This window comes from Botryllus schlosseri, chromosome 8 (genome assembly GCF_051294905.1).
Source record: "Botryllus schlosseri isolate E-star chromosome 8, Bs_hap1, whole genome shotgun sequence".
NCBI lineage: Eukaryota > Metazoa > Chordata > Ascidiacea > Stolidobranchia > Styelidae > Botryllus > Botryllus schlosseri.
The window spans coordinates 13855250-13869574 of record NC_137243.1 but is presented as its reverse complement, the minus strand read 5'-3'; the positions used below and the strand labels follow the sequence as shown (position 1 = coordinate 13869574).

At 41.0% G+C, this 14325-nt stretch overlaps 5 protein-coding genes across 6 annotated transcripts in view; 1 reads left to right on the top strand and 4 right to left on the bottom strand.

The window, feature by feature from the left end:
• The window catches only part of LOC145444248 (uncharacterized), a 170285-nt gene that overhangs the window by 67726 nt on the left and 88234 nt on the right, over positions 1–14325 (bottom strand). The window lies entirely within an intron of this gene.
• LOC145444219 (uncharacterized) overlaps positions 1–14325 on the bottom strand; it is a 166698-nt gene that overhangs the window by 109883 nt on the left and 42490 nt on the right. The window lies entirely within an intron of this gene.
• On the bottom strand, positions 49–1386 carry LOC145444251 (vacuolar-sorting protein SNF8-like). Its single transcript, XM_080322203.1, has 6 exons — positions 1219–1386; positions 1102–1161; positions 889–1040; positions 547–622; positions 374–484; positions 49–314 (listed from the first exon to the last, which is right to left on the bottom strand). The coding sequence occupies exons 1-6, from the start codon at positions 1384–1386 to the stop codon at positions 141–143; spliced, it is 741 nt and encodes a 246-aa protein (XP_080178329.1). The 3' UTR covers positions 49–140.
• Positions 1423–2290, bottom strand: LOC145444260 (nucleoside diphosphate kinase A-like). The gene has a single exon (XM_080322212.1). It carries the CDS (start codon positions 2218–2220, stop codon positions 1684–1686), a length of 537 nt encoding a protein of 178 aa, XP_080178338.1. The 5' UTR covers positions 2221–2290; the 3' UTR covers positions 1423–1683.
• Positions 10221–14323, top strand: LOC145444226 (ATP-binding cassette sub-family F member 3-like). Its single transcript, XM_080322174.1, has one exon. The coding sequence runs from the start codon at positions 10558–10560 to the stop codon at positions 12712–12714; it is 2157 nt and encodes a 718-aa protein (XP_080178300.1). The 5' UTR covers positions 10221–10557; the 3' UTR covers positions 12715–14323.

Sequence of the window (14325 nt, the reverse complement as noted above, 5' to 3'; positions counted from 1 at the left end):
TCACAACCCTGGACCGCAAACGAAATATCAGAATTAATCACGTCGATATCGGCTGTACATGTTTATTGAAACTTTGTTAGGATGCTGCATATTACGTAAGTATGAAAGTGCACAGTGTAAATCAGAACAAATAATGGCGTCTAGTAGATATCCTTGATAAGCGATGGGAACCAGAACCATCTTTGACGATCGGGCGATAGATCATCAACCCATGCCATTCCCTCTTGCACCAGGTGGTTCAGTATGTTGCTAGTTCTCTCCCGGGTCCATGATAACTTCTGCATCACATAAGGACAACTGACCTTGCCACCGTTCTGTGAGAGATAAATGCATATATATTGCACATTCGTAAACTCCTGAGCTAATGTTTTACCTCTCGAGCAGTTTCCAAGATGGTCGTGTGGTCCATATTGAGCTCACCAGGAACGGACTGGACCAAACATTTATCACCACTTCCATGAAGTGTCAGGCTTGTGCCGAACGCCTACGACGAACAGTATATCAATACTAGACTAGATGCCTTTTGATGCGTACAGATGACATCACCTTCAATTTCTTGATGGCCATTACGACATCTTCAGTGGTCACATCTTGACCACGCTTTCCTCTACTACGGAGCAATCTGCAACAAAGACTTGGAGATCAGTTCAAACAATTTAAGAAAAATTTTACCTATATAGACTAGGTTACGTTTGTTCCGTACCACCTTGAGAATACAACTATCGAAGCTGTTCCTCACCCACAGCGGCATGAAGTTTCTCTACTTCCATCGACAACCATCTGTATCATTGCTTCCAATTAGCATTTCTGCCACCAAAAGCTGCACAGCGGTGCTTTTTCAGGAAGAGATTCACATCTATAGTCCCTCAGATATGCTTACTTTATTACCTTTGGTGCAGTTCCTTTAGCGTCAAGATGCCGCCATTTTTTGAACGCGTCGATATGCAAACTTCCAGTGATTGTATGCCGATTTCATAATAAAAATCTCCTACACCAAGCATCTCCGACCAAAAACCTTTGCTCGAAGCTAATGGGTCGACCTAGGAGTTAATTTTGGTAGTTGAAGATACATATGTCATCGGTATCAGAAACAAGACTTACACCAATAGCGGCGCACATTTGCTGAAACTGGTGTCGAAACTTTGGATTTTTCTTTATTTCCTGGAAAAGTATATATGTCAACTCAGAAAACAATGATAAGTTACAATTATAGCTCACATCCTTATGCTTCCCAGCAAATTCCTCCAGATTACTGTGAAACGACTCTAACTGATGACTTAATTGCGCCAATTGTTGTGCGGCTAGTTCGTTACCTCTCTCCTTGTATTTAGCATTTTCAAGTTTCTTCTTTGCGATAGCACCTGCACCAACACCCCTTCTTCTCATTATGGGTATTACTATAGGTCAATTACAGAATACCGATTTTCTAGGACAAAGAAATAGGGCATTCAACTCAAGAACATAAAGTGTGCGCAGATATGATTCTATAATTCAAACGGAATAATCCAGTAAAGATGCAGCATAATTACACAGATTTAGGAACAGCTTGATGACAGAATACCAGTACTATAGTACGAAATATATGTAGGACCAAAATCAACAATATGTATTCTTGAAACAAATGTTTTCACCAAGTGAGTTCACTGGTTGGCGCCATGTTCTGATAATTGCATGCAAGGTGTTCTACTCGTAGATCCATGCTTTAGCACAGCTGTCATAAGAGCACAGCTCTGCGTCCTTGAACCAAAGTGCGATTTCTTTTTCTGCTGAGTCAACCGAGTCAGATCCATGGCAGATATTGCGGCCAACGTGGATGCAGTAGTCTCCTCGGATGGTGCCAGGCTTGGAATCGGCAGGATTGGTTTCGCCTAACATGACGCGACCGGTTTTGACCACACCCAGGCCTTCCCAAACCATTGCAACAACAGGCCCGGAGCCCATGTATTTAACGAGCCCGGCGAAGAACGGCTTGGCTTTCAAATCAGCGTAGTGCTCTTCCAAGTGTCCTTGAGAAGCTTGGATCAGCTTCATGGCCACCAACCTGAAGCCTTTCTGTTCGAAACGTCCGATGATGCTACCAATCAGTCCGCGTTGAACACCGTCGGGCTTGATGGCGATGAAGGTTCTTTCAGTGGTGCTTCCGCTGGGTTTCGACATCTTTTTTGGTTGAGTTTTCTTAGGTAACAGATAGCTAAGGATAATCTGAAGGGTAACGATCATCGACGCGTACAAAAGGCGACTGACTGAAGTGGAAGGGAGCTCTCAAGGGAAACAGCAACGTGGGAAAGGCACTACTAGTGTCGCATAGCGTTTACGCGTCAGTAATTTCGTTTCCTGTGTGCTGACTGTGCTCTGCACCGTCACTTTGATTCCACTGCGACGTGCTGGTTGACTTCCAGGCGGGAGAGTGTTTTGAACTACTCCTCTCATCTGGAGATTAAATGGAGGCTAAATATCTGCTACAGACAATTTTTAAAGAGCTTCTTGGAGGTACAGAACTTCAATATACAATTAAATAGTATATTCATATTGAAATGAACCCGAATATTTTCGGCTGACACTCGTCAGGGGTAATCGTCAGCAACTAGTAGAGAATTGGAAAGAACATTGTATATCAACAATCGTATCACAAAAGACGACCGATTTCGAATCGTAGGTCGAGGCCGTTCACAATTCCATTTGTGTGCCTTGGAATCAACTTTTATCAAAATACACCAACCAAAACTCTGTCAACAAAAGGAGTTCGTGTATCACCTAAAAATAGTACATTGAACGCTCTCTCATTCGAAATTTCATGCTGGTGACGTCATATTTTGTGATACGATTGTTGATATACAATGTTCTTTCCAATTCTCTACTAGTTGCTGACGATTACCCCTGACGAGTGTCAGCCGAAAATATTCGGGTTCATTTCAATATGAATATACTATTTAATTAGACAATTTTTACTTATATAGAGGTTATATTTGAAAGGGGACAGATCATTCCTTCAAAATAAGTAATAAAAAAACTACTCGCTACTTAGGCCCTTTTCATACCGGGGTTCCGGGAATAACATTTATCGAAAATGTTTACCGGAACCCCTCTATGTGAACATAACACTGGTGTTTCGGGGCGGTATGAACGCGCTTATTTTCGGAGATTTTTACGGGACCGACTGAGTATGAACACGAATGGCGCAGCTGGGTTCCCGGAACGCTGTCAATCAAATTTTTAGTTACGGTAACGCGCTGTTCATTCAGGCTACCTGCAGCATTTTGATCTAGTTGTGTAATGGTGTTGGGAATGCATTATTCTTGGATTTATATTCTGTATGCTCACAATACGTAGTCACTGACCACTAGTCAGCTTCATTTTTCTGTGGTTTTGTGAACAGAGCACGGCTAAAAAGGTAGGACACCATCTCCAAATGATGCAGCATTGGGTGAGTTGCCTGAAAACTTTAGGACTTCAACACTAATTTGGTAGGTTATCTTAACCCTTACCAAATTTGTTACATCAAAGGCAAGTTTCTAACCACGGATATGCTGTCCGTAGGTTAGTCACCGTCATATACGCCTACTGAAAAGGTGATTTAGTAACATCTGCTTTGATAGTGGCTGCACAGCAGAGAATGATGTCCTTAGCTCTGAATCACTAACCAAAATTGAAATTGTACCAACTGGCTGGTAAACCGTCGTACATTATTCAAGCCATAATTTGGTTTTCACCTATGCCTTCATTTTCTTGTTGCAACCAAGTCATTCCTTCGTTATGCAGTGTTACGCAAGTGTAACTTAAATCTGATCTTTTCGCAGGTCTAGATGGAGGATACTGATGAAAAAGGTGGAACTGTGCATTAAGTTATATTTTCTCTCACGAATAAAATGAAACAGCACAAACACATCTGGTTAAGGAAGAGCATTGTTTGAGAAAGTCACACAGGGCATTTCCGACGTCTGGGCCAGCGATACTTGGATCACCACCAGGTCTTGTCTTCATTGCGTATACCATCCTCTGTATCATTCTGGCCTTAGCGGATTGCAGTTTCTGAGCAAAGCCTAACACCGCGCCTTCAGTCGACCAAAATCTTTCAACCTTTGCGAAGTTTCTGAAAAAGCAATTGTGAATTTTAAGGGCAGCAGAAAGGAAATTTATATTACATATTTGAAATTAGCTTTAGCTTATGCTCTACTAGCCGCGCAAAGCGCGAAAATTTTTTGACGTTAATAAATTAATAAAATTGTCACTTGACTAAATAGCAAGCCTGCTGTATATCGCTGGGCTCAGTTTGCAAGGACTGGACTATTCGGCACCTGGACATATCGAAAGCTTCGTCCAACATGCGGCAATCATTTGGTGCCTAGGTTTCATAGTCGACGGTCTTCCTGCGAGCGCAAACGGTAGGTCGCGAATATATATAGTTAGACTCAATCTGATGCATTAGGCGTTCTTTCATTTTCACAAAGGGGTAACAATATTAAAAGCAAGAAATTGAGGGACAAGCTGTTGCGCTATAAGAGTGTAGAAAATTTTTACTTTTGATAAATCTATCGCAAAGTATTCTGCTTCATTGTAGTGTACGAAGATCAACCAAAATGTGACTGGCTCACGGATCTGCCAATGCGTCGGGACTGATATTTCAGTCATTACATCTCAAGTGTTGCGGCCAGACTAATCAAATTTTTGATTAGCCTTGCAAGTTCACAATTTGGCAATCCATTTTTGATAATACTACTAATTTCGGAAATTAACTCGCGGGCCACGGGTTGGCCGGCCCTGAACTAGAACTATCAACTTTTCAAAATCTGCAATTAGAACTAGAACTACTCACTTCCAAATATCCGCAACTAGAACCAGAAACTATTTACTTTTTCAAATCCACAACTAGCTAGTTACTGAAAGTAGGTTGATGTGCATGTCTGACTACACTACAAAAAATATACAAATTTGGTCTCATTTTCAGCAATTTCAGTCTTAATAAGTGAGCAGGGTTGTAACCAAGTCACAAGTCGATCCCACTTCAATAGTTTTGAGTAGATTCAAGTCGAGTCATTTTCAATTTACCACCGAGTCAAATCCGAGTCCAACTCATCGAACAGAGCGTCGAGTTCGAGTCATGGTTTTATGACTTGAGTCCGAGTCCAAGTCATTGTGTTGACTGCTCAGTTTCCAGTTCAAGTCTATTTTCCATCAATTTGGGTCTTACTTTTGAGACAGAAAGTAGCCTACTTGGCATGAACAATTGGTCTTTCAGACTTCTTTTTCTAACATAATGATTCAAGACCAAATTAGTCTGACCTTTTTGTAGTGGTATGCTACGCAAAAACTGGCTGACATTCCGCCATGACAAATATAGAAATATTACTATGCACGGAGGGCTGGGCAAAATCGAGTACATGAGTGATTCGATTCTAAATCACTTATTACGCTTCGAGTCGAGTCAAGTATCATCATGATGACACCACAACCCAATGTATTATGCCAAAATTCAAATGTGCAGGCTACCTTTTAATGCTTTTATGCCACCATAAAGAACATAACGCCTATTGTCCATCACATTAAAGATACTGACATGACTTCGGTAATGCGTTATTTCCAGCAACGTTCGTAGCTTTGTACTATATCTCGTATGTTGCGACACGGCCAATCACCTTTGGAATAGGTGTCCTGTGCTCACACTATATGTTTCATTTTTTAATTATTTTTTATTAAATTACTTGAACTTGGAAAATCATCGCTGCTCACCTGATATATCAGGCAAAAAGTCTTGTGATTCCCATCAGGCGGCCAATCAAGGTTTCAAGGCTTACTTAGTGAAAAATAGTATCAAAACTACGGTATAATTCTCGTTAGTAAATCAACTTTCAGTATAATTTCAGTACTCGAAAAATAGTATTTTACTACTCGACTCGAATCAATAAAGTTAATACTCGATTCAGATTTGAGTACTCGAATCATTGTGGCTAGCCCTACTAGGCACCCAGAGTGGAATTGGTGGTAAACGTCACGCGCAACTTTCCATTCAATTCTTTAATTATTCTATTGAAGAAACCTTTCTGTCACGCGCAACTTATTGACGAAAACGGTTGCCAGTAAACTCGCCCCAAAGTAAATTCGGCCCGTCGAATTCGGCCCTCGGTCACTTCGGCCCTCGGTGAATTCGGCCGTCGGTAAATTCGGCCCTCGGTAAATTCGGCCACAGCCAGAGTAACAACAACAGTTACAATACCGTTATCTAACCTGAACCCTAACCCTAACCCTAATCCTAACCCTAATCCTAACCTAACCTAACCCTAATCCTAATCCTAACCTAACCCTAATCCTAACCTAACCTAACCCTAATCCTAACCCTAACCTAACCCTAATCCTAACCCTAATCCTAACCCTAAACCTAACCCCTAACCTCCAAATCACTTGATAATATTATAATTATGTAATATAATACACATTATTAGTTATTAGTTGTTAGTTATTAGTAGGTTTAGGGTTAGGATTAGGGTTAGGTTAGGATTAGGTTAGGATTAGGGTTAGGTTAGAATTAGGGTTAGGATTAGTGTTAGGATTCAGGTTAGATAATATTATAATTATGTAATATAATACACATTATTAGTTCGTAATACAATTTCACACAATGTTCTCCGAGGGCCGAATATACCGATTGAATTCGGCTGTCGGTAAATTCGGCCCCGTAAACATCGGCATATATATATACATATATATATATTTATACGCATACCCTGTTCTCCAAATCACTTGATAATAATATAATTATGAAATTAATTCACGTTAATAGTTGGTAATACATTTTTATAAAAAATTCTCCGAGGGCAGAATTGACCGAGTAACCAGTGAATTGACCGGTGAATTCGGCCGTCGGTAAATTCGGTCCCCGTGAATATCCGCGCTATCTCCCGTGATTACGCGATCTACGCATACCCTGACATCCAAATCACTTAATAATAGTATAATTATGTAATTAATTCATATTAACGGTTGGTAATACATTTTAATACAATATTCTCGGTGGGCCGAATTTACTGATGTAATGGCCGAATTTGCCTGGGCCGAATTTACTTTGGGGCGAGTTTACTGGCAACCGACGAAAACAACCACTGATTCCAGTCTGGCTAGGCACCAGCAATTATTTTTATTAAAATCAACTTGTGGCAGTTGCCTTCTTAAAATACATCAGATGTTTACCTGGATCTATAAACGATTGGCTTCATTGGCTAGCCTCCAAAGAGCGACAGCTACTCAGCAAGCAAGAGAAATTGAGTTCGTATAATTTGCTGGCTGCTTTTCGTTATGGTCTCGAAGCTCGTCGCAGAGTATACCAAATGTTTCTCTCACGGATTTCTCGAATTCCCTGGTTTCTCTGTACAGTGTACAAGATTAGATTTACCCAAACCATTATACACTCACATACAGCAATCACAAAGATAAACTGACTTTGTCGTACGCAGATGTGATCGGTGGTTCTTTTCATGCCAGGACTCTATCCTCTTTGCTGGCTTTCAGTTTCTGCTCTCAGCTTTGGTTGATAATATACAAGCCAGAAACATGCTAGGGCTCTATTACTGATACTATGGTATATTGAGTATGGAGCCCCATACACATCGAGAAGGCATATCCGCAGCATCCCATAGCTAAAAGTTGGAGCCAACTTCTCCGCATCTCACGAATATCCCTCTCCCACATCGTTTTCCACAAGCATATCACAACCGGAACACCCCACAGACATGGTTTCGTAACTATCAACACTTACGGAGAATCGCGTTCATACCAGTGATGAGCGGACTGTAATATTTTTCGGTCCAAGTCCGATCCTGAAAATATTTATTTCAGTCCTAGTCCATCCTGATCCAAAAATATTTTCCAAATTTACTGTCCAAGTCCGGTCCTGAAAATTTTCAATTCAGTCCTAGTCCATCCTGATCCAAAAATATTTGCCAGATTTTCAGTCCAAGTCCATCCTGATCCAAAAAAATTTCAAAATCTAAAATCTACAACTGAAAAAACAGAAGGACATGTTATAGGGCGGTTATAAACACTAAACATCTAATTCGATTCAATTCCAGCTTGCAAGAAGCGTAGTTAAAACAACATGAGAATTTTCAATATACTAAAAAGTATATACATTTTAGATAGTGGCTGCCCGTCCCTATGAAGTTTTGTACGAAATTGGTGCATTACGAGTTTGATTCAATTCCAACCAATGGAAGCGTGAAAATCGTTGTATTTACTGTGGGAAATTCTGTCATCAATAATTAGAGCTACAACCCTATTTTGAACAGCTTCTTGGAGGTACAGAACTTGCATATACAATTGACTAATATATTCATATTGAGATTTACCCATACATTTTAGGCAGACACTCATCAGGGACAATCGTCAGCGACTAGTAGAGAATTGGAAAGAACCTTGTATATCAACAATTGTATCACAAAATACGACAGGCGAAAATATGTCATCCGAAAATATCCGGGTTCATTCCAATATGAATATACTATTCAACACTACACCTACACCGGTTGGAATCCAACCAGTAGCTTTTTCAGCCAGGAAATTTGAAAAAAGAAGTTATTTCTACCCAACACTAATGTACTTATACAAAACAAATGACTAACATATTCACTTTCAGGGGTCACTATACAACGAACTTGCCATAGTAGTTCGTTCCATGTGCACATAAAATATTAGAGACGAAAGAATCAGCCGAATCACAATATATAGGTTAGCAACTACTACTGCGCCGGACATTAACGAAACGTGTCAGAATGATGACATGAAAAAGCAGATGGTAGCACCTCATCAAACATATTTATTTTCCAACATGCTCCCCAATACAATGACGGAATTTAGTGTACCACCACGACTTGGTAGAATTCGTGCTCTTTTACTATAGGGTTGAATTCAACTCAAGTTAAATCTAGAAGTCTACAACAGCAAAAGTGGCACGAATATAGCATACGAACTAGGCAAACTTTTCCTATGAATCAGCAAACCTAGTAGTATCTTGACTCGACCTAAATCAACGTGTCCAAGAAAGAGAAATATAATATAGGTAGTAGCCCAGATGGCGAAGGATTATATACAAACAGGCTGTTGCACTAGCGCCACTTGCCACCTTGGCAGCAGATAAAGTGACCTCGACCTAAGATTTCGATATGCACCTATATGCGAACATCAATTCCATATTTCCACAATTCTAACATCAAATACCGGTAGTTCCTAAGGTGCTCACGTAAACAACACTTGATAAGATCTAACGTGCTGTTGACAAATTTACACTGCTCTGATTGAAGAAATTCGAAAGTGCCAATGTGCCATACGTGCATCCCTAAAAGACGGACCAGCGGAAACAGCGGAAACAGCGGTGCTAACCAGCATGAAAATTTGCAAAAGTTCCGTAATTTGGCTTCTAAATGCGTCAATTGGCAACACTTGCAATAATTCTTCTCTCCAGCCGCCCCTCACTTCTGGTTACGAAACCAACGTGCCCGAGTCCGGATTTCGAAAATGCTCAAAATCCAAGTCCAACCTATTTTTGAAAAATCACAATCCGGTCCAATCCGGATCCAACATTTTTTTTCAAAATCACAATCCGGTCCAATCCGGTACCGACGAAAATAACCCATAATCCTGATCCTGTCCAATCCAAGTCCAATCCAATGCTCATCTCTGGTTCATACTGGCGATAATTTCCCGCGAATTTACCGAAAAAACGACCTGTATGAACATAAGTTCGCGGTAACTCTAAATAGGTATGAACGCGCTCTTTTCCCGGAACTGTTTCGGTAATTTTTTCTCTATGTGAACATCGCCTGTTTCGGAACTTGTTCCCGAAAGAGTTTCGTAAATCCGGTATGAAAAGGGCCATACACTCTGAAGACCTTTCATAATTTCTTTGACTACCAAGCTTCTTTTACATATAATTTGAAAGCCCAATAGTGACACGGAAAACCTTTTCAGAAGAAAATTGAAATAAAAATCTGCGATAGCCATCGAAAATGTTTTCAACCCGAACGACTCCAACTTTACATTCTCAAAAGCGGTTCTCATGTATATCTATAATCGTCAAATCGCATTATTCCTGCTGTATCGCATTAAATACTGTGTCTCTTGAGCGGATGAAAATAATAGAACCGTAGATCTTCATTTTAACTTCGTGGAAATGATAGGACTATCAGTGGTCGACGCTTGGTCTATCATGCGTGATCTTGATTGCGCAATCAGCTCTACCAGAAATCTTCGTGGACTGGACTGCGGCTAATTTGGTTGCTGAATTTTGGCATGGGAAATTATAAATAACGGTAGGAATTTTGACTGTTTCGCTCAAATCGACGAAATCTACCGGCAAGTTCCAGTATCTAATTACTGAAAACGCGAACGATGTGTCTATTATTTGTCACAAGTTACCGATAAACATGAAAGTATTGTTCTGGATTCAGGCCATATCACAGTAATAATATTTATCGATATCGTGTTCAGAGATAATACATAACAAAACTATAGGAATAATACATAACAAAACTATAGGAATATATATTCTGATAATACACTCGCTGCACTACAATGGCAGCCCAAATGAAAATAATCCGACGCAGCTTCAAGATAGAAGATGAAAATGTTCTAAGTTACATCGAAAGCATTTTGGAAGACGGATCAACGGATTTCGAAACGGTTGAAGACGTAAACGACGCGCTCGGAGAAATAATGAAAGGCTCAGTAACAGACACGCACGCCGACATTGATACCAAAGTGTCTGAAATTTGTGAACAAATTTTCGCTTCATTACACGTGAACGGAAATGGAGTGCCTTCATCGGGCATGGTTCGACTTGACGCCCCCGTACATTTAGCGTCGATGGCGGCCGGAGAGAGCAACGAGTCCGAGCAAATGTCCAGTATTTGGCTTGCGAAAGCAGAAAACAAGTCTTTCGTCGATCAGAAAAAGCTGGAAAAAGCCGAGTCGAAACTGAAGCAGAAACAAGAGAAAAAATCCGAAAAATCTGCCACGATCGAAAAAAGCCCGAGCTCGGGTCAGCTGTCGGAGGCTTCCGCGAGTCAAATGAGAAGCCGTAAAGAGAACAAGACGGAAGCGTCGGGCAGGAACAAAATCACCGATCTTCATATTGAAAACTTTGATGTCGCGTTCGGTTCCAAGGTTCTACTTGAAAACGCAGAATTGCATGTCGCCGCCGGTAGGAGGTATGGACTCGTGGGTAGGAACGGAGTAGGGAAAACGACAATGCTCAAAATGATATCGTCGCGAAGCTTATACATCCCGTCTCATTTCACAGTGTTACACGTCGAACAAGAGGTCGTCGGTGACGACACGTTAGCCGTTGAAAGCGTTCTTGAAGCGGACACATTACGTTACAGTTTACTTCAAGAGGAGAAATCCATTCATAAAAAATTGGAGGAAAAATCTGGAAATTCAGAAGTGTTGAACGCGCGTTTGGCTGAAATATGGTCGAAATTATCGGAAATCGAAGCGGACAAAGCACCAACGCGTGCTGCAGTCGTGTTGACAGGTCTCGGTTTTACTCAAGATATGCAGAAAATGACGACAAAGGAATTTTCCGGCGGTTGGCGTATGCGGTTGGCGCTGGCGCGTGCGCTTTTCGGCAAACCCGACCTTCTACTCCTTGACGAACCTACAAACATGTTGGACGTTCGAGCTATTATGTGGCTTGAGGATTACCTTCAAACGTGGCCGACTACGATCATCGTAGTTTCCCATGACCGCAGCTTCCTTAACGCAGTTGCAACTGACGTGATTTACATGTTCTCAAGGAAGCTCACGGTATACCGCGGCAATTTCGAGCAGTTTGTGGTGACGCGAGAGGAAAAAATGAAAAGTTTACGCAAAGAATACGAATCGCAGAAGCAGTATCGCGACCATATCCAAGTGTTCATCGACAGGTTCAGGTATAACGCCAACCGTGCGGCGCAAGTTCAAAGCAAACTCAAGCTTCTCGAAAAACTTCCGAAACTCGAACCTATCGAAAAAGACTCCGATTTTGTGATACGATTCCCTTCCGTCGACGACCGAGTAAAAGGAACTATGATACGTTTGGACGATGTTTCCTTTCATTACATACCCGGCAAGGAGATTTTCTCTCACGTCGACATATCTGCCAGTATCGAAAGCAGGATATGTATCGTCGGTGAAAATGGGTCTGGAAAATCAACTCTGCTGAAATTATTGATCGAAGCGAACGAGCCTACGTCCGGATTCAGACACGCACACAGGAACTTGCGCATTGGATATTTCAGTCAGCATCACGTCGACATGCTGGACATGGATTTGAACTCTGTCGAGTTGCTGGAATCTCGATTCAAAGGCAAGACGATTGAAGAATACCGCGGCCACCTAGGTCAGTACGGTGTCACCGGAGATCTAGCTTTGCGTTCCGTTAAAAGCTTGTCGGGAGGGCAAAAAAGCCGTGTCGCTTTCGCGATAATGACGATGTCGCGACCGAATTTTTTCATTCTTGACGAACCGACTAATCATTTAGACATGGAGACGATTGAAGCGCTTGGAAAAGCACTTAACGAGTTCAAAGGTGGAGTTATTTTGGTGTCTCACGACGAGCGATTGATAAGCGTCGTGTGTAAGGAACTGTGGCTTTGCCAGGACCATCAAGTGAAATGCGTCAAGGGCGGTTTCGAAGAATACAGGGAGATGCTTGAAAAAGAGTTTAAGAGACTCGGGATTAAATACTAATTTTCGGTCTCTACGACCTTTTTCAGAAAATACCTGAACGCGCTTTTTTCGGGAAGCATTACGAAAAAGTTATCCGCTGGCTGCCATTTAGTCATTTTACAAAACTGTACCTCATTTACTTCGCCGAGATATGAATTTATGCTGATCTCATTAGGGCTTGCCAGAGTCTATTACCCCAGTGATTTGATTCCATGTCGGTTCTCGGAGTAGCATACTTCATAACAGTAAGATAGACCTGAAGACTCCATAATTGGTACCTGCATTGCAATGATGAAGTGAATGACGCTGGGAAACTTGAGCACAAAGGAATTTCTAATTTGGTAAACACAACTCTGATGTAGCGATCTCAGAAAATACTGTGGGTCTATCACTATTTCACAGTTACATCATTGGTATGAATGTGATTGCGTGGCCTTAATTGGTCCGCATCTTATGAATAATAAGTTAGCCTATACATCTAACCGTGGTTTCTTTCGATAGTTGGAATAAAATATTGAAATGATATTGATAAAATATATATTTTGTTATCCAAAAATGCCGAACCTAACTACTCGGTTTGAATCATGAATATTGATGCTCTATCTGGATTTGAGTGTTTGAATGTTATGCCCAGCCCGCTGCGTTGCGATCATGTGTTACTCTTAAATAAGTCGCACAAATAATCTTACTCACGCTGTTATATGCAGCAATAGTACGCCCCAGCAGCTTGGAATCTTATCATGGTGACGAAAATTGATGGTACCGTATGCCAACCAACCAGCAGACCAGAGGTTTTTGTGACTGCAATACTGGCGTTCAAGTTGCACTATCTAACATTCACTGAATATTTAAGGTCAATTTTAGTTTGTACTAGTGATCGTCATTATACAAATCTCGCATCCATTATCGCTAAAGCTTGATTCAGTACACCTCCAGGAGCTTTCAGATTGTTTTAGTATGCTGTCTCTATACCTCTATTTGAATCGAACGAAGTGATTAATTATAAACTTTGTTCCAATCTGAAATACACACCAATCATAAACTACAACAGCACCACCTATCGTGGAATTCTCTGTGACATTGGAAAAAGAATTAGTGACAAATCCTTCAGTTGGCTCAACGCCAATCATGGTGTGACGGAGATTTCCAAAATACCATGTGTCGTGGCTTACTCTGCTGCGGGTATGTGCAAAATGACGACTTCAAGGGAAGGCAGACCTAACTTGAAGTTGGTATAATCACCTAGGCTGGAAAATACACATGTGTGTACCTCGTACATGTATAAGTTTTTATGCCCACGCGATGTAACTAATATATTGAGTTTAACTTTCGAACGAAATATTTGCTGATGCGCATTCTTTTCTTACCTCCTAGTTGACATTTCTCAGAGAGTGTAATAGCCTACTGCATTTTCCTCATTTTTTCTGTGATGAGCGTTGAATTTGTGTATACATTTATGAATAATAATGTGAATTTATGGGCCTTACAGTTGCTGTTGTTGGTTGCCTATTTCTGATGTAGGCCTGTAGGACTTCCGCATTTGGTGTAGGCTTTCATACGAAAGTTGTTTTGAAAAATTTTGGTGTCTATCTATTCCGAAAATAAAATGAGAATTTTCTGCCTCCATCAGTT